Source organism: Carettochelys insculpta, chromosome 17, assembly GCF_033958435.1.
Source record: "Carettochelys insculpta isolate YL-2023 chromosome 17, ASM3395843v1, whole genome shotgun sequence".
Classification (NCBI taxonomy): Eukaryota; Metazoa; Chordata; order Testudines; family Carettochelyidae; genus Carettochelys; species Carettochelys insculpta.
The window spans coordinates 24,706,140-24,733,778 of NC_134153.1; the positions used below are offsets into that span (position 1 = coordinate 24,706,140).

The following is a 27,639-nucleotide window of genomic DNA, read 5'->3' on the forward strand; positions in this document are numbered from 1 at the left end:
TATATTCTCAGTATGTGTCTGTCTCTTTAGAAGACTCAGTTACAGAAGTAGACCAGTCTCAAAGACTGAGATGCAGTTGTGAAAATAGCTGCTTACTAAACATGCACAGTCCTAATCTAGTGCTTTGCATGTGACTTGCTTTTTGTTACATGGCTCTTGCACTCTGATGTTGGTTGTATGATTCCTGTGGACACCAGCTTCTGTGTCATATACTGCTGTTCCCATCATTTATTTTTGCCCCCATTTTAGTGTTAAGACTGAAGTTTAATTTTTCCACAGGCTTCCTCTGTGTCCTAGCAGGACTTTGTCTTGGATTATTCCATAATAAGTGTTCTTGTTTCCTTCCCAAAGAGTTCTTAGTTGTGTTTGTGGTAATCTTTTTGTCCCTAAACATACATTTCCTGATGTTTCAGCTCTTTTCCTATACTGCAACAACGTACCAATGTTGTAAGGAATGGTAATGTAGCCATGTTGGTCCCAGGGTATTAGCGGGGTGGATTTATTTAAATCTCTCTCTCTCTCTCTCACACACACACACAATTTTTAATCAATTTACCAACAAAAGCTAAGACTGACAGCACTTACAGTGCCCTTAATTTTGGAGTAAGCCCTATTAAATTCACTGGCATTTGTGTTTTTGGATCAAACGAGTATAGAATGGAGTTCCCTTGGAAAAGCTGAGTTATGCTGAAGTTAAATAGGGAATAGACTTATGGCATCAGCATGAAAGTGTGTGACCATGATATTCCAAAACAAGGGGCATCTATTAATTTAATATAAACAAGAAAATGACAGTGACAACTGGCAACTTTAAATTTCCCTTACTGCAGCCTTCTGTATTGTATACTTGAGTGATAAAATTCTAAATCTAGTTAACTCAATAAACAAGCCATAATTATTAACTAAGCCAAACTTTTTTTCTGGCAACCTCCAACACAGCAAACAGCATCAGAATTTACTTGTGACATCACACTTATACTGAAAGGGCTTGTCTACACTAGCTCCCTACTTCAATTGGAGCATGTTAAGTAGGGTGTTGGGATTTCATTAATGAAGTGAGGCAGTGCCTATGCAGCACTGCATTAAGCAAGTTCCCCCTCGCGGCAACTCCGAAGTGTTAAACTTCAAAGTGCCAGCTTGCATGTAGCCGCGGCACCCACCGGTACTTCAAAGTTGCCCAGGCACCCTACTTACCAACACCCTGCTTACCATGCTCCCTTCAAAGTAGGGAGGTAATATAGACAAGCCCAGAGGCATAAAGAGAGTCTTAAAGACTGATGCATTGCAAAGTGAATTAAGTTACTAACCAGCTGATCCACTCAGCCATATCGACATCTTTATCCCCATAATTTTCTCCCAGTAAGCAGTTTTCTTTATGATGTTTCATGCTTGCAGCTACACCTTGCATCCTCTTCTTGCTCTGCTTACATGTGACACATTTTCCTTTTTTACCCAGGGAACAAATATCTTTAAAATATTCCAGTATTCTCTCTTATACCCAGAAGCCATAATAACTTTTCTGTGGGAGAACTGTGGGGGAAGATAGAAAGTTCTGAGTGTACTTAAATAAAAATAACATCTTTCCTTTTTCTTTCCTGTCCAATCCACTGTTTCTTTTTATGATGCCTCCATTCTTTCCAATATATTATCTCTCTGTTTTTACAGAAGTGTCTTAACTAACTCCTCTTCCGAGCTTGGCCTAGATCCACCACCACATAAGCACAGAACAAAAACAATTATTTCCAGCTTATGTCTTTCTTTGCATGTTACTTTTTAGTCTGCAGAGAAACAGAAATGGAATGCCCAAAACTTTCAAGAAACAAGCTAGTAGTTAGACAGGATAGACTAGAGCAGGGGTCATCAACCAGAACAGCAAGAAGAGCCATTTTTTCCAATTCAGTAAAAAACTCAACAATTCAAGAGTCACGATGCTTGTGAATACAAGACAGTCCTTAATTATAACATCAAACCATACATTTTTAACCCCTATTTTAAGAACAGCGCATGCACAATGATTTGTAATGTGATATGTGTTTACTGCAGGACATTCACAAACTTTTTACATATTCTGTTTCCTTGCATTTTACGTATGTGTTTGTACCGCTGTCTTTCTGACTTTCACTCCCAAACCTTCTCTATCTCTGGAGGTGTCATGAATGAATAGGAAAGAGATTAGTCTCTTCCTGAGGTAGCTTGAGCCCAAGTGAGCCAATGAGAGTGGAGTGACTTTTTTGAACTGAGAGCAATTGTAGTTTATGGGGGCTTTTGCCTGCTGGGACAGCAGAGAGAAAAGATGGAGGGAGAGGATATCTCCCAGGCAATTGGAATTAATTTCATAAATATCCTGACCATCTCAAGATCAGTCATAGCAATGTAAGTAAAAGGGAAATGTGTAGTTAGACATGATCAGGTTATGGTTATTTTTAATTTGGTTGAACTGGCTTCTGCTGTTTGCATGCTACTTTGTTTTTGATGTTTGTTGTTGTTGTTGTTTGATGTAAGACTTCTCCCCTGTAACTTTTAAGCAGAGTCCTAGGGAAATAATTTACTCTGCATGCAACCCATGATTTATTTTCTCTTGTTTTGTGAATAATCACCTTTTTTAAGCGATGGATTTGATACCTCTGTCATAAGAAGAGTTTGTGTGTTCACACCTTAGAACAAGAGATCAGCTACTAAATTATAGTTTTTGTGTTTGAGCTCTCTCCAGAGGGAGAGTTAAGAGCTTGGGGTGCCACTAGGAAGTTAAGCCCAGGTGTGTCTTCCTGGGTTAAGGGATTTCTTTTTTTTTATTTTAACTGGGTGGTGGCAGCATGCCTTCCAGGATCCAGGGGATCTGTGACCTTGGGAAAATTTCAAGTAAAGCCTGAGCATAAGCAAGGTGTGTTAAGTTTTTGCGGGCCCCCACTTTCTGCACTTGGTGTGCCAGACTGGGGACAGAGACCTGACAGGAGGACACTAGGTGGAGTTATCCAAAGTTTCAAGATCATATATCATTTGCTATTTAGATGTGAGTTGTTCATTTTGGGGCTTTTAGAAGTTCACCGTTTATCGAAAATAATCAAGAGGTATGGGGTGTTTGTTTTTTGTTTTAAAATTTTCAGTTACGGTGTCCAGAGCCACAAAGAAGTCCTCACAGAGCCGCTTGCAGCTCCGGAGTTGCAGCTTGCAGACCCCTAGACTACAGCCATTAATTCATAGTTATGAGACTACAAGTGTATGTGTAGCATGTTTATGATGAAATTTAATTGTAACTGTTACTTTTGAATGACAAATTTAGTATTTATTTCTGATTTAAATAGAAAAATTATTATTTTTTAAATCATCAATTTTTATCCATTCTGCTAAAATTGGGTGAGGTTGTGATGCTGTCTAGCAGGCTGCCAGGTCAGATCAAAGCAGTAGTCCAATTCACTGGCTTACTATTACAGGTTGAATTTCTCTAATCCGTAACTCTTGTCCAGCACACTTTATAATCTGGCATGATTTTAGTTTCCTGTAGTCCCATAAAGTTTGTTCACAGTCACCAGTTCTGGCTCTGTGTTCTGTGCTGTTGTTTAGCTGTATTTTACCACTATGTGTCGTCTAAGAGCCCAATAAGTAGTGGGAGTGTTGGTAATGCTGCTAGGCAATATGACCTCCCGTGGTCTGGCATATGTCCTTCTCTGGCACCGGTCCGGTCCTATAAGTGCTGGATGAGATAGGTTCCACCTGTACAAAGCAAAAAATGTTAAAAGGTTATTGTGTGTTCGAACCAATTTCCTTGTTAGATTAGAAGAAAGGGAGATGGTATCCCATTACAAATACATGGCACATTCCCAGTAATTACATTTGTCTTGAATGCTTGAAAACTAGGAAATGCTAAGGTTGTTGTTTTTTCTCATCTGAAATTTGTTGATTTACATTGTACTTGGACAGCCCTAGATCAAACAGATGTGTGGTAAATGTTTTCCTCTCTGGCATTCTATTATCCAGAACTTTCAAATAACTGGCATTTTAACCATAGCTACATTTTAGATGTATTTTCCATAAATACAGTATAGTCAAAGTAGATACAAATAAATACAGCAAATACAAGTTTACAGTGTACAATACTACAGTGGTTGGTAAATAAAGTACTCCACTACTCTTTGCTTGTTTGTTAATATCTAACCTTATTTTTCTTTAGTGTTATGCATTACTAGTTATATCTACTACATTACTAGTTATATCTGTGTATTACCCAGAATATTTGAATATCTGGCAACATCCTGACCCCAGAGCTGCTGGATATGAAAGAGTTCACTGTATTAGCGTTTGGATGTGAGTTCATTTAATATGTAAAACGTCTTGAAAACTAGTGGATTTTTTCTAGCTATCACATTGCTCGTGAGACCTAATGTTGTCTGAGTGGCTCTAACTAAATTGCTTTATGTATAGTTGCCCTTACAAGTGAATTGGAGCCTTGAAGCTGTGAAGGAAGTAGCATATTAAGTTCAAGGCATGGGCATTTGCAGTCAACAATGGAAAATATGCAACCTTTATTTGTGTTAAGTCAACAAAGCAAAAGAGTGTGCTGAGAACACCTGCCAGATAGTTTTCAACTACAAGGAGGAACTCTGGGAGTGATTCTGTATTTTTGAATAAACAGATTTTAATTGGAAATCCTGAGTGATTGGCTGGAGGTCCTGCAAGCTCTTTAGGGTCACACTGAGAGACTTACAGAAAACAAGACATTACATCTCTATCAGCTGGACTTATGAACATTAACTTCATTTTTATGTCCTTCACCTGCTTTAATGTCTCACTTCTTTATCTTAGCTTATAACTCTTTAATTTACTAGAGAAATTGGCAGTCAGCATTGTCCTTGGAGTGTGCTCTGGGGCATCTGTTATTCTGGGGTGAGTGACCAGTCCTTTGGGGTCAGAAGAACTTAATGTGAGGTGATTTTTTTTGGTTTAGTAACCTTATATTATAAGGAAGCCCAGTTTGTATGAGTGGCCAAATGTGGCTCCACGGTCAGGGTAATGTAATCCAGGGGTGCCTGCTTATTACTGGCTTAGTAAAATCTAATTAAAGAATATATCAATGTTTTGGGGTATCTTCCTTGTTTTCTGCCAACTGCCCTGTCTCTGGCACTCTCCATCCTGAGCCACATGTCAGACAACAAGACAGCAGAACAGACCAGTGTGTCTTGGTAAGAGAGGCGAGCTTTTGCGTTAACACAGATCTCTTCCACAGGTTTGGAAAATGTACTCAGAGTGTCATGGTTAAATTGCAGGTAGAACAGATTGTTTGGCATACATAGTTAGAACACAATGTAAGGGGCTGCTGAAGGTGAAGAGGCCAGTTAGCACCTCTCCTGGCAGAGATGTCCGATCTGTAGTATCAAAACTAAAAAGCAGTCCAGTAGCACTTTAAAGACTAACAGAATAATTTGTTAGGTGATGAGCTTTCATGGGACAGACCCACTTCTTCAGATCATAGCCATACCAGAACAGATTCAATATTTAAGGAACACAGAACCAAAAATAGTAATCAAGGTTAACAAATCAGAAAAATATTGTCAAGGTGAGCAAATCAGAAAGGAGAGGGGAAGAAAGGGGGAAGGAGTGAAAAAGAATTAGATTAAGCCAAGTCTGCAAAAGAGCCCCAATAATGACCTGAAAAATTCCCATCCTGGTTCAAACCACATGTTGATGTGTCGAATTTGAATATACAAGAGAGTTCAGCAGCCTGTTTCCAAAGTAGTGTGAAAATTCCTCTTCAGTAAGACTCAAACTTTCAAGTCATTAACAGAATGGCCCACTCCATTAAAATGTCAGCTGACCAGTTTGTGGATCAAGAGTGTTTTTATGTTTGTTTTATGCCCATTAATTCTTTGTCTAAGAGAGTTTGAAGTCTCTCCAATATACAAAGCATCTGGGCATTGTTGGCACATGATGGCATATATGTTGTTGGTTGAGGAACATGAAAATGTGCCCGTGATTCTGTGAATAACCTGGTTAGGTCCAGTGATGGTATCTCCAGAATAGATATGTGGACAAAGCTGGCAATGGGCTTTGTTGCAAGGAAAAGTCCCAGGACAGGTGTTCCTGCAGTATAGACTGTTATTGTGGGTGAGAATCCTCATAAGGTTGGGAGGTTGTCTGTAGGAGAGAACAGGCCTGTCACCTAGGGCCTTCTGGAGTGTGGCATCCCAATTAAGGATAGGTTGCATCTGGCCCTGTTGATGTGTGTTTTTTTATTTCTCCTGGTGGGTAATTCAGGTTTATGAATATTTGGCAAAGATCTTGTAGGTTTTGGGGTCTGTCAGTAGGATCAGAGCAAATGCGATTGTACTTAAGGGCCTGACTGTAAACAGTGGATCTAGTTGTGTGTGCAGGATGGAAGCTAGAAGCATGTAGGTAAGTATAGCTATCAGTGGATTTCTGGTAGAGTGTGGTACCGATCGGGTCATCCTTGATTTGTACTGTAGTGTCCAGGAAATGTATCTCTTGCATGGAGTAATCGAGGTATAAGTGGATGGTGGGGTGCAGATTGTTAAAGTCTATGTGGAATTCTTCTAGTCTCTCTCTACCATGGGTCCTAATCATACAGATGTCATAAATGTATCTTAAGTAGAGGAGGAGCAATAGGGGATGAGAGCCGAGGAATCGTTTTTCCAGGTCAGCCATAACTATATTAGCATATTGTGGGGCCGTGCGGGTGCCCAAAGCAGTTCCACTAATTTGGAGGTATAAATTGTCCCCAAATTGGAAATAATTGTGGGTGAGAACAAAGTTACAGAGGTCGGACACCAGATTGACTGTGGTGACATCAGGGATGGTCTGAAAAAGTGGGTCTGTCCCATGAAAGCTGATCACCTAATAAATTATTCTGTTAGTCTTTAAAGTGCTACTGGACTGCTTTTTTGTTTTGACAATATATAGACTAGCATGGCTTTCTCTCTGTTACTATTCATCTGTAGGATGGTTTGGGACATTTACCCCAGGCCTCATGCTTTGTGCGGGTAGGGCTTGGGGGTCCAGAATGGCCCAAGGGACTGACAGGGGCCTGGTGTTGGCAGCAGGGCTTGGGCCCAACCCTTCTCTTACTGACTGTGGTGGGAAGTGAAACAATGCAGCTGGGAGCCTGGGGAGCATAGTGGAGTGGACTGGGGCTTAGATTGCTCTGCTTCTTGCCAGGGAGTGCAGACCTGATTCCTGCAAGTAATCCCTCCTACTAACCTCCTGGACTGCATCACTTAGGGAAGGAGGCTTGGCAGAAGGTGTGGAATGAGGTGGGACAGAAAGAAGTAGACGGTGTGGGGCTTGGTATGGATGGGGAGTTGTTCTGGCTGTGTGCTCCACTGAGGACTGCCTTGTCTCTAGGTAGGAGTAGCAGTTTGTGGTAGATCGGCTCTGTGCCTTAGACCAACTTCTCTTTCCAGCCAGCAAATTCTTTAAGACTCACTCAGTTATCTTACTGGTTACATTTAGGATTTCCTTTGTTGTCTGCCATTATACCTCCCTCTTGGAAGCTTGAAAACATTTCTTCTTAACTAGTTCATCCCTTTGGATGGTGTGGCCTGAACAGAGTTGCATCTACTTATAAAAGTATTGAATTTTGTCCCTGTATGCAGGCCTGGTCCTGTCTGCCTTTTCCCTGACTCCAGCAGGTTGTCTGTACATACAGAACTTGCTAAATCAGGCCCTGAGCATTGTTTGTTGTGCCTGATGAAAGATACTGGCTTGGCAGCTCTGGTGTTGAAAGGTCTCTAAGCCAAAGTGCAGTAGAGCAAGCTTGTCTCACGCTGTCCTGCCAGTGTGCCACAGTCCTTGTCTGGAGTATTCAGTCTCTTTAGCCCATCTCCCAGGGTGCTGTGCTCTGCTTCACCATTGCTGCTCAGGTCCTCCGAGCCCTTCATCCCTTGGGAAGCAGGCTGGGGTCAGGGCACTCCGCTTCCCACAGCTACTGTGGTGATGCAGAGCACAGTGGGCTGGGAGAAGGTGGCAAAAATAGGCTCTTGGGTAGTTCTGGCTCCCATCAATGTGGTGAAGTGGAGCACAGTGGGCTGGGAGAGGGTCATAAGAGTGGAGCAGGCTTCCAAGCAGCTTCAGCTACTGGGTATGTCTGGCTCCTGCTATCACAGTGAATAAAGGGGAAGGAACCCTGACCCCTGCCTTGCGCCAATCCCCCGTGTTGTTACCTGGGAGGGGGTTCTTGAGTGAAGCGGTACAGTGGGGATGGGTCTGGGTGGGACTTAAGTGAAGAGGTGGCGAATCCAACTCCCTCTTTCATTTTTGCTTGGTGAAAATGCAGCTGTTGATATGGAAAGCACATAAGACAGGATATGATCTTGTGTGGAGCAGTAAGCATCCTGCTGACCGGGACAAGTTTTTCCCTTGAAGAAGTTTAAGGAGGTGGCTTGGGAGAATGGTAAGAACTAGATGTAGCTCTCCTGTTTTCAAATTAGCTTTCTTTTGCTGTATATATTGCACAGGCACACAGTGGAAAATTGTGCTGTGGAGAAATAGGTTAAGTTGCCTGTGAGCAAGGCTCACTGTTGCTGTCAGGTTAGACAGGGCCTTAGATGAACACAGAATTTGAAAGTCACACTTGTTTTGATATTATTATATCTCTTCATAGCAATGACAATAGGGGTTGTCTCTGCCATGGTTGTATATTGTACGATGCAAGGCTGATTAATGATACTAGCAAAATACTGAGTACAAGAAAAACTAAACAAATTGCTTCATATTCTAGTTAAATCAATATCTGTGTTCCACAAGGCTGTAGTTTGTATCCATGTTGTGCTCTTGTTATTGGTCAGATATGACTGCCAGGAAAAATAAGGCTTGTATGTCTCTCATTTGTTCTTGGGAGGTGTATGTTCAGTCGGACAGATCTGTTTCTCCAGTGGCTCAGCAGGGAAAGAGCTGTTCAATCAATAGAGCTTCAGGGTAGCAGGCTGGAGACTTGGAAGTTGTTCCTGCCTCTACTACTGGCTTAGTGTGTGCCATAGGGGAGGTGGCATCACTTGGTTTATCTTTCTCTTTGTCTTGGAAGCAGACATGCTGTAAATTATGGTCCTTGGTCGGAAGATGCTGTGTGTGTGTTCTGGTCATTGGTTGTACAGGAATTATTTGGCACCTTTTGTGCTCAGCAAGATGACTTGAAGATATGCTAAACTTGAAACTTTAGAGTCTGGATTTTTCAATAGATTTTCCTAGAATAGATTGCAATTGTGTGCATGCCGTGTGGCATTTTTGTACACAAAGACACTAGTTCATACAGATCCTCTCTAATTATCAGCTGTGATATTCTACGTGTGTGGAATTGAGCTTGTGCATGGCTGCCAGAGCTCAGCTCTGAGCAGCACCTTCCCCCTCTGCCATGGCCTAGTGATGGCAGCTGCTCCCAACTCCATCCCTTCCCCACAGCAAGTGTGGCCCTGCTCCACCCTGCTGGAGCCACAACCTCTCCCAAGCCTTACCAGGCAGCACTTGTGTAGTGATGTCATTCTGTTGCCTGGGAGGAAATTTTGTTGATATATATACAGAGAGAGTGTACAAGAACCAAAAAGGTGCCACCATGGCTTAACAAGCAAGTAAAAGAATCAGTGGGCAATAAAAAGGCATTGTGTAAAAAATGGAAGTTAAATCCTAGAGAGGAAAATAGAAAGGAGCATAAACTCCAGCAGAGGAAGTGTAACAATATAATTAGGAAGGCAAAAACAATTTGAAGAACAGTCAGTCAGCAACTCAAAAAGTATTAGCAGTTTTTTAAAGCATATCAGAAGTAGGAAGCCTGCTAAACAAACTCCCTGCCAGAGCCTTGTGCAGGTTGGGGGATCGTGTGGGGGATGGGCTTTGGCACTGGGCATTCTGGGTACCACCAAAATTTCTGCAAACCTGCTGCCCCTGATCCAGAGCACTTTTGTAATTTATCTGAACCCAGTAGAAACCATTTGCAGAGATTAACTCTTGTCCTCTTGCTTAGATGGCAATGGTATATGCCAACTTTGTTTCTTAACATTTGTTATTTTGTTCCACAGCCCTCAGCTGTTCGCCACACAGATTAGTTCCACACTGCCTCTTATGCTGGGGAGCGTGAGAATGTGGGGAGAGGAGTGAACTTTAGGAAAAATCTGTTTCTGGTTGACAATCTAGTGGTGTTTTAACTTATCTGAGCATGCCACACAACTTGGTCTGTTCCTATCATGAACCTAGATTCCTCCAGCTGTTTGGCTGGCTGGCTGTCAGCACTTGAAAGTAACCTAGGGGAAGGTTTATATTCTCAAGTCTTGATCCCAGACCCTTTCAAGTTAATGGGAGACTATTTTTTTCATTGCTGAGAATCAGGACTCATGAGGCTACCAACTACCACTGTGTATCCACCTATTATTTTCTGTTCTTTCTTTCCTCCCCCTTCTGCTTGCAGTCCAATTGCTTTTCCCTGAGAAAGGTAATAGCTACAAGAGGATGATGGATTTAATTCCAATTTATATCTGCTTCCATTCATTCATCCCTTTTTCGGATTTCAGTTTGTCCAAGTCCCATGGCAGCATTTTGTTAAATTGCCTTCTGCAAAGAGTCAGGCGAGCATTTTCCTTTGCTCATCAGGAACTTAACCTAGTTAAGTTTTTATGTGGTTTTGTGAGAAGTGGAGCAGTAAAGTTTATACATATTTCCTAGAGCTGGAAGGGACCTTGAGAGCTCATAGAGTCCAGTCCCCTGCACTCATGGCAGGACCTATCGCTGTCCCGGGCAGATTTTTTTTTTTTTTAATCTGATTTGCCCCAGACCCTTGAAAGGTCCCCTCCAGGATTGGCCTCACAACCCTGGGTTTACAAAGGCAATGCTTTAAGCACTGAGCTACCTCAGGATCCAGGAAGGGAAGTTACATCTCGGTACAGAACTGCCAAGGAGTAAATTAGGAACCCTCTTTAGAGGTATATTAATAATAATGATTTCACATTTCTATAATTCCTCACATCTAAATGGATCCACAAGTGCTTTTCAGAATGTGCTGTCCATACTTTAAAACGCATATTGGAATTTACAATAATTATGCAGCTATACATTAGTCATAGGCATTCTGCGGTAGCTATACAGTAGTGTGTACAGTATCTGAATAAATTATATTTGCATAAAACATATGGTGCATGTACATTATGCCTAGAATATACACAGGCGCTCTGTTAGAAACGGAAAATACATGATGGAATGGTGGTACGATGGACATGAATTTGGGTTGCACAACTCATTTATGACCTGGCTCATTATTTATGAGCAAAGCCACAAAAACAGTTTTGCCAGCCCTAAGTCACAAGTGTGGCTCCCAAAACAAGATTAGTTTAAGGTCCATGAGACAAAAAAAAGAAATGGGGATTATTTACATTCTAGTCTTTGAACTCTTGTGGTGAACACAAGTCATCTCTTGCTCTCGCTCTCACCCCCCTCAGCTTTTCTCCACAGCCTTTAAGGCTAGGAATTTACATATTTTGTTTTTAAAAAAATAATAAAAATGAAACTACATGGGAATCTCGGTTTACTTGATTCCAGGAGTAGATTTGACCAGTCACATGGTGTCCCATCCCCAAGTATTTTTGCTTTAATTGCAGATCCCTGTGATCTTTCCTGGGCAGAAAGGGTTAATCTTTTCCCTGGTAAGCCAGAGACAGGGTCTGTGCATCCTGTTGTATCACTAGTTTTAAAATACTCACAGATTAAAAATAACTGACCTCTTCCCAATGTTTCTGACAGCCATTAGCAAGTTAAAATGGAAAGAATTTAAACAGCCAGATTTGCTGCTCCCTATTTCTGGGTAGGCTTTTTACTTTTTTGTATTACTGCAGCCAGTTTAGACCAGGTGTACGCTATCTTTTTTTAAGGTTGGGCCTCATTTTTAGTCCCTGCAATTAGCAGGGTCCCCACCCTGTCTAATGCAATCCAAACCAATGAACGTTTTGGCTAAGTTGATATTGAGAAAAAAAGCCTTTCGGCATGTAGCAGAAAAAAGGGTATGTAGAATGTAAAAACTGTATTAATCGGTGTGTGTATTCATATTTTATAAAAATAGTAACATATTGCAAGATTTTTAATGAGATGGATGAGCCTGAGACCCAGCAGCTGATCATGCTGCACCCCCTTACAGAATTGTCTGCCCCTCCCTTTGTGCATCCCTGATTTAGACAATGGAAGTAGACAGATCACATCATTTCTTTTATCTTCCATTAAGATGAAGCTTCTGTGGGATCCTCTGCAGAGGGAGCAGCCTACACTTTTTTTCACTAAAATATAATCTTTCCTTGAAAACTAACACTTTTGTACACCTCTGCATTCCAGCCCTGAGCTTCCATTGTCCCTGGCTTGTTCTCTGATTTTTTTCATCTTGTGCACTCTGCAAACACTGCTGAAACTCCCTAGCAGCTAAAGCAACACTTAAAGTTGAAATAAGCTGATTTCCTGGCTTATGCAATGTTACAAAAATATTCCTGGCTTCTAAGGGGCCTTAGCAATAAAGTTTCACCTGACAGAACAAATTAGAAGCTTGTATGCTCATTTTGTTGCCATGTTGATCTCTTACACCCTGAAGCTATCTGGAGGTCTAGCCTCCTAATATTAGTGTACACCTATCCCTCGATTTACAAACATAATTTGTTCAATGAAAACTGTTCATAAGGTGAAAATTCCTAAATCTGAAATGGAACTGCCAGTGAAGCATTGGCTGTACCGTGGATGCTTGGACAAAGGTTGGTTCTTCATTGTAGTGAAAATACTGTTCGTAAATTGAAAAATGTGTATAAATTGACATGATTCATTCTAGCGAAAATTCATAAATCAGAAGTTTGTTGATCAAGGGATAGGTGTATTTGCAAGCAAGGAGACAAGCTGCTGTTCACTTACAGCCTGTCTGCTCATGATCTTTATGTTTTGCTCAGGAGACTGAGCTTATGTCTGGACTGCAAAGATCTGTCTGAAAAAAGATACACTAATTGTGCATTGTAATTTGTGTATGTTTCTCCACTTTGCTTTTGAAAGAGACTTTTCTGAAATTTGGTGCATCTGTACAGCAAAAGTTTTGGAAAAACTTCCTCTTTACGGCCACCCCTTCTTCCTTGTAGAACGAGGTTTACAGGGATGGTAAAAGAACGCATCTGCTGTTCCAAAATTATGAACGCGTTCCTTGGACACAGCATAGCTTTTCCAGGAGACCTCTGGTCTTCCAGAAAAGGGCTGCAGTCTAGACGTAGCCTGATGTTTGAATCTGGTACTCCTCTTGATCCTAGGAGCATTGCTGAGCTGCTGGCATGCCCCTTCAGGGAACAAACCGGGGGAGAATTGAATAGTTGCAGCTTTGATAACGTAGAGATTTCTTATATGGCAATATTTCATTCAAGGATAAATTGTCTGGGAACCTTGCATGAATTAACTGGAATTAACAGACGTCACCTGTCTACAGAGGTCTGATGACACCTGCTGCTTTTGCCCAGCATCTGCTGTCCATAATTGGTAGATTTTTGCATTCTGCCACCTGAAAACCCATCCAAAATGCCTGTTAAATAAGATGTGCTTTATACTGTGCTGGCAAATTGTCAAAAGAAAAGTCATTGTACTAAGCAAATCTTAAAGGCATCTGTCTCAGGAATAGGCAGTCGAAACATAAAGGGACATAAAGATAGAGATGACAGTTTAACTAATCTGCACTAGACCTTGAAGGTGCTGTAGATTGTGACAAGTGTTTGCAGTTCCCCCCAAGGGGGAAGAGACATCCAGCAAAGTCCAGCATGAGTGTGGCACAGAAGACTGCCTGCTCAGTTGAATGGGCAGCAGCTGCCAATGCTAACTGAAGCCTGTGTGTTGCCTGTTGGGTAGCTAGCCCCCTTAGTGTGCATTGTGGAGGACAAAGGCAGAGCTGTGGCAGAATCTGGATTGTAGGGGAAAAGGTACAGCCTCTTGGCCTGCTCTCTGGAGCTTTGTCTACACTAGAGGATTTTGTCAACAAAGCCTGGGGAGCATCCAGTTTCCCAATGTGTTCTGTCAACAGTAAATTGACAGAACGTAGCACTTCTGTGGTCAATCTTAGCCCGCTCCCCACGAGGCATAATGCCTGTATCAACAGTGATCTGTCAAAAGAAAGTGGGCCTGGACATTTTGGGGGTCCCCTTTGTCCACAGACTGGGAGTCCCAGACACCGGGCAGCCCTGTCTGCTGTGCTTCTGTTTGGCCATTTTGTGAGAGAGCAGCTGGGCAGTCTGTCTGCTCTGTCGACAGAGTGGATTGCTCTTGCGATCCGCTTGGGAGTTTAGCCACCATCTGTCGACAGCAGTTGTGTCAGAAGATCTCTTCCAACAAAAACTTATGTCAACAAATCACTATAATCTAAACATAGCCTGAAGTGGGTATTTATATGGTCCCCATCACCACAGTGTCTGAGCCTCTGAGAGTCTGCAAGGCAGTGCTGGTGTTCCCATTCTGCAAATGGGAGACTAAAGCAGAGAGAGACCAAGTGACTTGGCCAAGGTGACCTACGTAGTCTGTTGCAGCACAGCAAATTGGAGAATAGAACTTGGGTTTCTAATGGCTCCAAGTAGCACACTAACCTCTAAGCCATTCTTCTCTCAGGGCCACATACAGACAGGGTATCACTGTGACAGGCTGCTGCTACCTGGCAACTCAAGAGCAGAAATTGACACATCTTGAGGAAAGGGGGGCACTGTCCCCCTTCCCCACTGCTAGGTAGAACAGGCAGCTGTAGTGCCTGCCTGCTTCTTTGGATGCAGTCCCAGCCAATTAGCATTGCATCAGAATTGAGTTTGATGGAGACTTTATCTTCTCCATCCAGTAAAGAGGGTCCTGAAATACACAGTGCATGTGCTGAAATTTTGGATGGACTTGGGGGTGAGGGCACCTAAGTGAACTGATCTAACATTGTAATGTGATCATTTGCATTGTTAATCCTAAGGAACAAGAAAATGCTGATACTTGCAATCTGCTATAATAGAAAATTTCAGTTCTGTGCTCTTCAAAAATCTGTTTTCTCACAAAGCATGGCTCTTATTCCAGTCCAAAGCAATATGCAGAAATTCAGATTCTTATTTTTATTTGAGATTTTCAGAGCTGCATTTGGTGGGTTGGAAACAATCAGACTGCCAAAGTGAATCCCCAGACATAGGTACGGAACGTGTTGCTGGGCAGACTAGGTCATGGGGGAGTGATTGAAGGAAAACACTAGTTTAGAAAATAACAAAATGACCAACTCCTCCATCCTTAGGGGAGGCCAAACATCTCACCCTACACCAAATAGCAGAAACATGAGACATAGTGCATTTAAGTTTCTCATGCTTCTTTTATGTTTTGGGGCTTTTTAAAATTATTTCGGACAGCCATTTATGGAACCAAGTAAAACAGGATATGGGGGTTCTTATGTTCCTGGATGGTGTTAATATTGCAAGATAACCACAGCTCCTGATATTTCAGGCCTCAAAATGCCTCCCCTCAGGGCAAAATACCCCTGTTAAACCCATAAAAATCAAATGTAAACACCAAGATATTTGGGTTAATGCATGTTTATTCAAACACTAAGATGCAACCCTAGCAATGCACCCATTTCATAGACTCTAAAGAGGAGAGACACTGCTATACCAAAAACGGATTGGCTATTTCTTCATTTCAGTTTTTCACTCTTCAGAGTTTGCTTTTCTGAAGAAAAACCCACAACATAAAGATTCCATTTCCTAAGTTACTACTACTCTCCTTTAATGTTAAGAAACCCTTTTGATCTTCAGTTGATTTTACAGAAACTGGCATTATGTTAGGTGTCATGCAGTACCACTGATCCGATTCCGGTAACGTTCTGTTCTTGAGGGTGAGGATCTCTGGAAAGCAGGCCACAAGTGCTGAAGGACACAGCTACATCATGTCACTGTTCACGTTTTGCTCTGCACAATGAAACCTATGAGGGTCTGGTCCCCATTCTTTTGAGACCGAAGGCTCCTACTGACGTCAATGGGTGCTGTGTGTGTGTGCAAAGAATACAGGAACAAGTCCAAAGTGTGTGTCTGCCACAGGCGCTACTATTTCAGTGAGACTCAGATAATTTACATACAACCCTAGGCAGCTGCATATGCCAATTTAGCCAGACTGAAGTCCTCTGAAATCAGTTGCTCAGAGATTAGCTGGGTCAGAAGGAGAAAGGGAGATTTTTGTGCAAAATGCTTCCTCTCCTTCAACTCTTCATCTCTGTATTTTGTCCTGCTTCAGTAGTGATGTTGGGAGTGCATTCTCTCACAGCTAACAGAAAGTGCTTGTGGCTGCAGATCTGTGGTGGTGAGGCAAGTGGTTCTCCCTAAGAAGCATTGTTTAGGGTGCCAGAGTGGGCTATTAAGTAATCTGTAATAGTTAAAACACTTCCTGTGGGTATCCAAGCTGAGCCAGTTTTTCCTTTGGAGAAGCCGCATGGCTGTAGATGGACTGTATGGACCTGACGGCCGGAAAGTCAAAGGTCAGAACCTTCATAAATTATGGCCCAAAAGTTTGGGCTCTTTCCTGACTTGGCAAAATGCTGAGCTCTGCTGAGATCTAGGTGAGCTGTTGGGTGTATAGTACTCTTGGAAAGCAGGCTGATGGATGGGGGTGGATTTACGTGCCTGACTTTACAGTGGTCCTGAAAACCCAAGAGCCCTGTGGTTTGTCTTAAGTAACCTCTCCGTTTTACAAAGTGGGCTAATACAGCTCCCCCCACAGGCACCCTCTGAGGTCTTCAGAATTTTAGATCTATAAAGTGTTGGGGACATGCTAAGTGGTCTTCAGCACATTTGGAGCTTGTCTGTCTGTCTTGTGCTTCTGTATGTTTGACCCTAGTGTCAATAATTATCACAAGCAGAAATAGAGGCAACGGGTCCCTCCCCTTCGAGTTCAGCTCTCATGGATGTTGCTTTGTTTTGGTCTGAAATGCACAGCTGCACTCGCTCAAACTTTTTGTTCTCTTTCCTTTCCAGCGGATCGTTCAAAAGAGGTGCAGCAGATCCGTGAGCAGCATCCAAGCAAAATCCCCGTAAGTGCCATACCTCCCTCGTGTGTGTTTCTTGTTCAGTTATTTTGACTGAGTTTCTGAAAACAGCTGTTTGTCGGGCAGCACCCTTTAGGACACAGCCCTTGCGGTCAGGAGCTAAGATTCTAATGCTTCATCCCTCAAAGCCAACGCTAAACTCATTAAAGGACTTTTTTGCTGTCTTGTGTACATGCTGTGCTCACTGCAGAAACCTGCACTGTGAGCAAAACAAACCAATGGCTGTTGCTGTTTTGACTTCCTGTACCAGCCTTACTAAGGGACAAACAGCTGATCTGATCTACTAAGGACCTTAGTGGCTCTCCTCCCCCCCTGCCGCCCCACACCCCAAGAACAAGACTGTAAAACACCCTGGATGATTACTGCAGTAACTGACCTTCTCACCTGTTCTGGGTTATTTGATGGCCCCTCCTCTCAGTTGAGGATGGGGCTGGGGAAGGGTATCACTTTTATTTAAATAAATTTGGTTTTGGATAAATCTTTGCATTTCTGTGCCTCCTATCAGTTGTATAATAAAACATAGAGGTGACACGGCCCCAGACAGAAGCAACGGTGGACACATCAACGGGTGTGAAAGCCTCTGCTGCTTTTTGACTCCTTAGACTTGACCTTGTTGGTTTATGTCACAGGCTTTCCCTGTGTTCCTTAGGATGTGTCAGCAATTGAAGGGTTTGCGCATTCTCACTCCCTTAAGTTCCTTTTCTCTCCGGTCTGTCTGAGCTTGTTCTGGCATCTCAATAGTGCCTGTTAGTGGGGAGGAATATTCTTTGTTCAAGACTCCATTTGCTTTTTGAATTTCACTAAACCATGTCCAGGGCTGGCGTGAATTGGCATTTGTGATGTGGGGTACTTGAAGGAATGTGATCTGCTTCTTATGTGCTTGGGACCTGGATGGCTTCAGGCTTGTGGTTCTGTCCCTTCTGGGTTCAGTTCCCCCATGAGGCTCCCATGTGACCTTTGATCAGTTGGGGATATATTTTTTGCTCTGTATACGTACTATGCCTGCCAGGCTGGGCAATTTCACTCTTTCACTCTTCTGTGTAGCACCATATGCTCAAGGATCTCCAAGTCAAAGCACTTCACAAGTACTAATTCCGGGGCAGGTATCCACCAGCCCCCTGCTTAATTTCATCCAGCTCACAGCAAGTATCCATGCTGCAGGCCAGAAGCCCTGAGCCCTGATGTCTTCCTCACCACTGTGCTAGAGGTGTGAGAGCCACTGCTGGCTCGTGGCAGTCAGGGAAGCACAGCATTCTGTTTGCAGGTGCCTCCCCTCCAGCTCTCATTGACTGGGAGGTGTAGACAGTGGGAACTCTGGGGTCAGTGCCTGGAGGAGAGGGCAGCTCACAGAGTCTCCCCCAGGACCAGCAGGGATGTGCTAGCCACTTCCAAGAGCAGCAGCAGCAGTGTAGGACTGGGACAGGCAGGGAGCTTGTCTTATCCCCACTGCACCACTGAATGGGAGCTGCCTCAGGTCTGTGCCCAGAGCCTCATCCTACACCCAAACGCTCTCCCAGAGCCTGATATCCCAGCCTGCTCCAGTTACCTAACTCCCACTCCGACCTTGCAGACTTCAGTCCCAGCCCCATCTCAGAACCTGCACCCCATTCTTCAGCCCAATCCTCTTCCTTAGCCTGGACCCTCCTCCTGCATCTTGGACCCCTCATTTTTGGCCCATGCACTCTCCCCCACCCCACCACCCTTAGGCCTGTATGTGGCCTATGATTTATTTTGCCCCACCTTTGACCCCTGATAGGATAAAATTTCCCACCCCTGTATGTATCTGTCCACCCTACAAATAAGCAAATATCCATTCTAAGGTTAGTGAGACCAATTCATAGAGAGGTTATGTGACTTGCCTCAAAGCCACAAATTGGCAGTGGCAGAACTAGGAATAGAGTGCGGGGAGCCTTAGTCACCCATCTTGTGCTCTGGCCATGAGTGAAACATTCACCTCTGCAGTTTTGTAGGATGCTTTGCTCAGCTCCCAAAGTACTACCTACCATCATGTTATATAACTTACATCACACTATCACCTGGAGTCCCCCAGCTGAGATCAGGCTCTCACTTTCCAGTGACAGGAGTTACTTAACATAGCAGGGGATTGGAGTACCTCTGCAAAAATTTCTGCTAATGGAAAGGGTTAACCATATCATCCTTTGTGTGGGTGAAAAGGGGTTAGGTTTATATTAACATTGCTCTTAAAGGTCTAACCAAAATAAATCTAGGTAATGGCTGATGTCTGGTGTGTCCAGTTTACTTTAGCTAATCATCAACATCGTCATCATCATCAATAACCATGGGCTCAGTACCCTATGGGGTCTCGTGCCTCCCTCAGTACTTCCTTCCATCTTTCCCTGTCCAGTGCAAAGTGGCTTAGTTTCTGGTGCGGAACGAGTCCACAATCTACTATATCATCTGCCCACTCTCTGTGGGGTCTGCCTCTCCTATTCCAACTGTCCATAATGCCGAATACCAGGGTCTTGACTTTTCATTTGTCATTCGTTCTGCAGATCTACCCAAATAGCTGTAACTCGCGTTGTATAACCTCCTGCAGTAGGTTCTCTTTTTGCCTGTATCTTTCTATATAATTCCCCATTGGTGACCTTCTGCACCATACTGTTCTCAGGATCCTTCAATAACAACTCCTCTTGAATGCCAATATCTTTCTCTTTGAATCTTTCCTTATCATCCATATCTCACATCCGCACACATGCTGCTGAATACACACATTTTCAAGACGCTCAGCTTCATTCCTAAACTAATCATTTTGCTTTTCCAGGTCTTATCCATCGTGCCTTCAAACTCCCTCTTGCTTTTGATATTCTAGTCGCTGTTTCCTTCTCACAGTATAGATCATACATCGTGTTGTTCCCCAGATACATGAATTTCTCTGCATTCTCTCGTTGGATCCCATCTACGCTGATATTTCTTCCTATTTCCTTATCTCCAAATACCGTTGTTTTCATTTTATCGAAGTTCATAATCAGTCCATACCACTTCCCTTCCTCGTTTAGCACCTGCACCATTTTTCGCTAGCTTCTCTTCATCTTCCTCAATGGTAACTATATCATCCACAAACCTCAAGTTTTTAATTCTTATCCCATATACCGATATCCCTTCTACTTCTTACTTGATCTTGTCCATCACTCTCCCTAGGTACATGAAGAAGATACTCAGTGATATCAGATCTCCTTGTCTTGTAACTCTACTCATTCTAAACCAACTTCCCAACTCTCCACAGGTTCTCACTGCTGTCTGCACATTGTTGTTGATATCCTTCAACCACTGTATCAAGGATGCTATCAACTCCATACAGCTCCAACGCTGCCCATGTCACTTTCTTATCCATACTGTCAAATGCCTTCTGAAAGTCAACAAAGCAATTATAGATGTTCTTGTTCTTTGGTCGAGCTTTCTCCGCTATCAATCTTAGTGCCAATATCTGTTGTATGGTAGTTGTATCTTTCCTGAATCCTGCATGCTCAATCGCTAGATATTCTTCTATCTGTGATCTCCATCAGTATCATCATCAGCACCTTGACTAGATGACTTATTAGGGCAATCGTTCTGTATTTCTTGCATTCAAATACACTTTCTTTAGCTAATGACATGCCTGTAAATTACCATGTGGTGAGTTTAGCCCTACATAGGAGAAGCTGGGGGGCAAGATCTGGCTAAGACCATTATTGCAAGTGGAGAACACTAGTTATGAAATGGTCTCCTTCTGCAGCTGCCTTTATGGTGAGCAAGGAGGATGAAATCCACTGCCTTGGGAAAAAATTTCCTACCTCATCTCTTGTGGCTGCTTTTTTTTGGTTTGTTGGTTTTCTTTTTTCCCAGTCCAAGGGCTCTCTAATTACATCACCTTGGATTGTCCTTTCACCCTGTTAACAGCAGTTGAAGGAGGAGATGGCATGTCTTTGATTTGGCATGTGGTTTCAGGAAAGCTCATCCAGTGACTTCTCTGTTAGGATGGGAAGGAGGCTCTTTAGCTATGCATTTTACTCACTTGCTCTGAATTATCTTATTGAACCTACTTCCTAGTTTGCAGGCCTGAGTTTCAAAGCGTGCGTTATAGTTGCTTGGTTAAGAGCAGCGGTGTCCAATAGGAGTTGTAAGGTCGCCACATTTGTGGGTTGTCATCATTCCTTATTTGCTACATATTGTACAAACTTTATTAAATAATACCTTTTGGACTTTGAATTCGCATGAATCTGTGAGATGATGTAATAATCACAGACACAAGTATGGCAACGCAACTCGTTGCAGCAGAGAAAGGCTAACTATGGAAAGGCTTTGAATCCCACGTAGCCTGTAACAACCACCCAGATATTAGAGGGTGTGATACAAACCCTGATCCTTGCTATGCCCTGCAGTGTGGGTGGCATCAGTGCCCGCAGGGGTTCCCCACTGGCTGGCAGGCTGCCTCGCCTGGGTGAGCGCCTGTGCTACTCATCCTGAGCACATGTGGTGAATTTGAAGAATTATTTTTTCTTGTGAGTTATGTGTGCGTGCATTTGCCCCGATGCAGTGTCCTGTTTGCCACGTGTGGCAAGTAGTATGTATATTGGACACCGTGGGTTAAGAGCAGTGACATTCAAAAGACCAGCTTTGCGTGGACATTGAAGGTCCCTTGGCACATCTAATAAAAAGAGAGGCATGAGTCAGGATCTTCAGGGAATCTTTTCCTTTCTCCTTCCACTAAAGCTGGATGCCAGCTGTCTAGATCCTCCCCAGAGAAGTCTGCACGCCCATGATGAAAGATGCCAGTTATGCGAATGTAAAGGATTTATGAAGAAAGCCATAGAATTATTCTCAGAAATGCAGTTGGTGTACTTAATAAGCTGAAAATAAATCCTGCATTGACAATCCCAGTCGACTACTCCTTATCAGACTTTATGGAAATGCAGAGCACAAAGGCATTTTGCATTCTTCTGACCCTGTAATCTTTTATGTAGCCACTGAAATAGTCTCCTTCGGCACAGAACGCAGTGACCTTTAAGCAGTGAGCATCACTGCTGCACAGCAGTTCATAAGAGCACAGTTAACCCCTGGAACAGGGCTGTGGTGGATTCTATGGTATTTTTAAAATTGGATGTTTTGCTATAAGTCCTGCTCTTGTTCAGAATAGAATCAGCTCAGTGGGGTCCTGTGGCTTGTGACATGGTAACTTAAAAGGAACTATCCCTTCTGGCTTTATAATGTGCGACTGAAGAGTCCTATTGAAAGTCCTGGCTTGAATTTAATTCCCTAAGCAAAACTTGGCAGAATACTGAGGTTAGTACTTTCACGCTTAAAAGGCAGTAAGGGATCTTTCCGGACAGTAAGTTGTGAAGATGTCGGCCTTTTTCCGTCTAGAAGCTGGTACCACCAGTACAGCTCTCTCTCACTTGATGCTGGAGCACTAGTTCCTCAGACTTGGGAGATGAGTGTCCCATCCTGAGTCACCAACTGGTTTCCTGCAGCTGCTTTTCTTTGTGTTCCCATCCACATTACAGTAAGGCTGAACCATGCTCATCTTGTGTGATGCAGAAGAAAAATGGTTGTGCTGTAGGTGCAGCTGTGCATCTCTTCATGGCTCAGCCCCATTTCTATCTCTGACTGTGTTTCCAGACCTCTGATCTATCCAAACTCTGCTGTCAATGCAAAACGTCCCTCAGCATTTGCACCAACTGGGCTTCCTCTGGTTTCAGCCAGTGCTTTTCACACCAAGCTGCTCATTTTATCCCCCTTTTTCCTTTCCTTCTGGTTTTCCATACTGCCACTGGTGTTGCTCCTTGCTGGACTGCTCCTGGTTGCTGGCTTCCAAACATATGACCATGTGGAATTCTCTTCTGTAAATTCCCTGTAGTCTCATGGAATCATGGCATGGAGATCATATGTGGCAGCTAAAATGAGTCAATCTGCCTTCCTTCCTGCTCCCCTGTGCACAGCTGGGTTCTAGCCCCTGATTACTGCATGGCATGGTATGGGGTGCTGATGGAACAGGATATCTTTCCTGCTGTTTCCAGAGAAACATAAGCTGGTTACATGCCGCTTTTTCAGAAACTGCACAGAGGGCCCTTGTGGTTAGTGATCTCCAAAAAAGCATTAGTGTGTTTTAAGCAAGTACCGTTCTTTCACTGTTAACCTTTCTCTGTGTAGCTTCTACTGCAGTAGTCAGAGAGACAACTAGCAAAACTAAATGTTGCTTGGTTTTCAGGTGTACTTAACAAAAATGCAGTGCAGTAGCACTTCAAACACTAACAAAATAATTTTATTAGGTGATGAACTTTTGTGGGACAGACCCACTTCTTCAGATCTTGAAATTAGCCCTACGTCTGGCCTTTTATTATTGTTCCTGATAGGCCAGAAATAGGCTTTTCTCGATATGAACAAATTGATATTAAACATACAGTCAGTATTCTTAATTTGCATATAGAAATGGCAAATGCGTATAAGTAGAACATTCAGGGGATTACAAGCTTTCCAATGATAGGTTAGGTGCACTATTTTTCATAAAGCATATTTGAGTTTGATCATATCCATAGACGTATTTCCATAAATAATACGGGGTGCAACATCACAGGAAACCAGGGAACTGCTCCAATTTGGTATTAGGCAGTGCTTTTTCGGGAGGTGCCATCTCAGATGTTAGACAAAGATCCTGTTCACACTGAGCCTGATTTTTTGCTAGACCCAATCCATTCTTCTGCTTTGCACATGGGTTTTTATGGGTGATGCAGATGCAGAAGCAGTTACATAGTTAGGCTTCTAAATGGGAGTGATTATGGGCCCAGTTAGTGCAGGTGAAAAATGGCAATTTACTTGTGGATACAAAGTTGCTACAGCAACATTAGGGTAGGAGAGTCTCTTAAAAAATTTAGGCCTATATCAAGATCACTACAATAAGTCTATTGCAAGGCAGTGTTTGGCGCCATTCCTTACGAATGGTCTTGTTGCACTGCAGTGAACCTGGTACTTGAGCGTTGTGAAGCTGTGACTTTCTTGGGGGTGTACAACAGACTTGTTGGCTGTCTAGCCTGAGCCGTAGATGGCTTCTAAGCCGTGGCCAAGCTATTCTCCCTCTGTCCCAATTCAGTTTCGTTTCTCCCAAAACACTCCCCACCAGTCGGAGTCCATGCTCTTTAGGCAGACATGCCAGATTCAAGCCTTTTCAGAGGAGGCTTGTGGGGCTTAAAGTAGTTTTCTGGGCGAGCTGCTGTATTCTTCCCCGAATGCATGTCTGTGGACTGCAGTAGGACCCTGCCTCTCAAAGGAATGAGATCTATATGCCCTGCATAACTCACTGACTTATATAATATGTTTGTGATGGGGTGACTCTCCAAAATCTCCTTGGGATTGTCCCCCACTGTGCTGATCATGCCACCAATGTCTACCTTGCTTTGTGGGCTCCCCACCACCCTGTCTTGCTGGGTCAGGTCCTCCTGTTCTTCCCCAGATAAGGCAGCGAGTTGGGGTTACAGCCTCCCTGTGGAGTAACACAGATGCTGAACCAGTTCAGCGCTGAGAAGACTCAGCACCTAGGAAACCAACCTCCAAAAGGGACTTAAACACCATGTAAATTTGTCTTGCTCTATAAGTTTTGCACAGAGAAAGTTTGAGGATGTCCACCCTCTTTGTCAATAAAAGAGAGATGCACAGTGGTAGCTCTGCTCCTCTCCCCCAGCAACACTTACGTACGCCGGGCTTGATAATAAACAACAGCGCTTTTATTAAGTATAAAAAGAAATATTTAATTGGTTGCAAGCGAAAGCAGATCGAAGTAAATTACTAAATCAAAGTGAAAAAAATGCTTAGGTGGTTGTAATCCACTAAGAAATTTGTTACATGCAAATTCTTAACCCTGAACAGTTGATCTAAGCATCTCCTTCACAAGCTAAGCAGCTTCCTAGCTTGGGCCCAGTCCTTTCCCCGTTCAGTTTTATATGTTTCCAGAAGGCATCCTAGGTAGTTCCACTGGCATCTGACAACTACTGCACGTGTGCACGCACACACACGGATATTGGCATCTGGTGGCCATTCATTTTTCTAAGACTGACCACAGTTTGGGTTTACAGGACAAACAAAGTTATTCACAGGTCGTTGTCTTGATCACTGATGGCCCTCATTAGCACTTCTTGAGTTATAAACAGATCCGTGCGTCATAGTTCTTAATTTCATGTGTAAGAATTACACATGCACAAAAATAGGCTATATGCAGTCAGCAAATTGGAACCTTATCATTGATAGGTTACATGAGGTACTTGGTCTGAAGCATCTTTGAGTTACACATATTTGTACACCTTTTGGGTGCAGTCTTTGGGTTGATAATTCCATCCCCAGATGGATAAGTCTTGTTCCAGTTGTCTCCCAACCAACTGGACATGCGACCCCTTTGTCTGCTTGTTTGAATGTTAGTTGAATCCTTGAGACAAAGTCCCAAGGAGTTGCTGCTTGTCATGTAAAATGAGACTCTAACTGGAGTCACTAAGCAGTTGCCCTATCAACAGTTATCTTTCTCGGACTAGTCCTATTGTAATCAAGATGGCATACTTTATCAGAGAGCAGGGGTTGATAATTAGAGATGTTTCAGGAAATGAGGGCAGACACCACTGAGAAACAAGCCGGAGCCAGATTAATGGGCCATATTTGCAAAGGAAGATAGAGCAGTGCTGTTGGTCTCCCAGTCTGTAGTCCTAGCATGTGAGTTACCTATGGCTGAAGGATCCGTTGCTGTTCACATCCATTTGAATCCCAGTCAGTAACTAGAGCATCATCCATCCATACAAGTCCTCTTACTATGGCTCCCACCTCTTCCTTGCAGCCGAAGAACTTGGCTATCAAAATGCGGTGCAGATGAAAGGGAGGGGAGGGAGCAGCCATGAGAAAAGGACCATTCGTTAGAGGTCCCCCTTCCTTTGCATTTCTGCAGCCCTCCCTAAACCCTCTCTTAGTTTGTCATAGAACATCAGCCCATCACAAAATTTTGCACCCTCAAGGGGACGCCAGGCTTGTCCCATCAGACCCTGTAACGGAGCGCTCCTCTGCTAGATGCCGCATTCTGTTCAGCACCACAACTCTGCCTCGTAGTCCAGCATGGAGAGGAGCTGTGGTGAGGGTGCATATGGATTGACTGGTCCCTTTGCCCATGTGGGAGGGTAGAGCAGGGATGGGTAACCAGGAACAGTGCGTGGACTGCAGAAGTGGCCCCTGCTCGCCTCAGTGGACTGCAGCCTCGTGGCCCCCCTGTCTGCCTCCCTCCATGCACCTCTTGTGTGCTGGGGCCCCTCACTTACCTCTTTCCCCTCCCTCCCAGCGCTTTTGGAGGAGCTGCGAATTGCCTGATTTGTGCTTAGGCTCCTCCCTCCCAGAGCTGGACTTCTGTGAATCAGCTGTTGCAGCGTTCAGCTTTTGGAGTGTGTGTTGGGTGAGGAGCAGGGACAGAGCGTGACTCAAGTGAGTCACCGCTTCTCCAAAAGTGCTGGGAGGGAGCAGGTAAGTGAGGCGTCCGTCCGGGTACATGAGGAGCAGGCGCGTGAAGGGTTGAAGCCAGGCAGAACCCCAGTAGGCAGCATACAGCCCGAGTGTGGTGAGGGGAAGGACAGCTGGGTGGTTAGAGCATTGGCCTTGTAAACCCAGGGTTGTGAGCTCAGGCCTCGAGAGGCCTTTCAAGTGTTTTGGAGCAGGTTAGATTTAAAAAAATCTGGCAGGGACGGCGATAGGTCCTGCTGTCAGGGCTGGGACTTGGACTCAGTGACCTCTTGAGGTCCCTTCCAGCTGGAGGCTGAACTCTAGTGGACATAGAACGGGCAGAGTCTTGGTCAGAAGAGGTGGTGGAGGGACTTGACTCCCCAAGCCAGGGGGTCACCTACCACCTGTGTTGGGGGAAGGAGGTTACGTCACAGCCCTGCAAACTAAAATCTCGCTGAACAGCTCAGATACTTCGTAAATTCTGGAGCCTCCTTGAGCCAATAACCGGTTGCCCCAAGAGACAGTCCAGGATTGTGGGGAGAAAGTGATGTCTGAGCAGCCTGGTAAATGGTCATGTTTTGTATGCAATTGGGCAGGGCTGCCACACCCGAGATCCCCGTAACTGGATTGTGTGATCTGGCTCAGCAGGTGTGTGCGTTTTGCGTCTCGCAGACAATGTGTGGTGTTAGTCAGTCATCTGGAGAGGATATAACAGTGTCCACACAAAGCTAGTGTGCTGCCTGAGACAAGGTCCTGTGAGCTGAAACCAGTTTACTGCACCACTAGCATTGAGAGGGCCCGTGGTTCTGCTCCAGCCATTTGTATTGTAGCATATCCCTTCCCTGGGATGAGACGTGGGAGAATCAGTCAGTTTCAGTCCGGTGCCTTGAACCCAGCTTCTTTTGCAGCCTGGTCAGGGTGGCTCATAGTAACTTGTGGGCACAAGTACACTAACACCCTCCCCACAAGCCACACACAGCTGCAGGCCTGGGTGTATCCAGGCCCAAGTGCAGGAGCCATGTGGATGTGGCTCAGAGGAGATTGGAGCCTCCCAGACACCCACTGTGGGCAGGGGAAAAAGGAATGGGGCAGGAGCTAGATTAAACATAATGCCCTGCAGGTGATGAATGGGAGAGGGCTGCTTT

At 43.9% G+C, this 27,639-nt stretch overlaps 1 protein-coding gene across 1 annotated transcript in view; it reads left to right on the plus strand.

Moving 5' to 3' along the window:
• The window catches only part of MAP1LC3A (microtubule associated protein 1 light chain 3 alpha), a 36,327-nt gene that overhangs the window by 4,419 nt on the left and 4,269 nt on the right, over positions 1 to 27,639 (plus strand). The window contains exon 2 of the mRNA XM_075011533.1: positions 16,968 to 17,023. Within this exon, the coding sequence (XP_074867634.1) occupies positions 16,968 to 17,023 (56 nt within the window). The remainder of the gene's footprint in view (positions 1 to 16,967; positions 17,024 to 27,639) is intronic.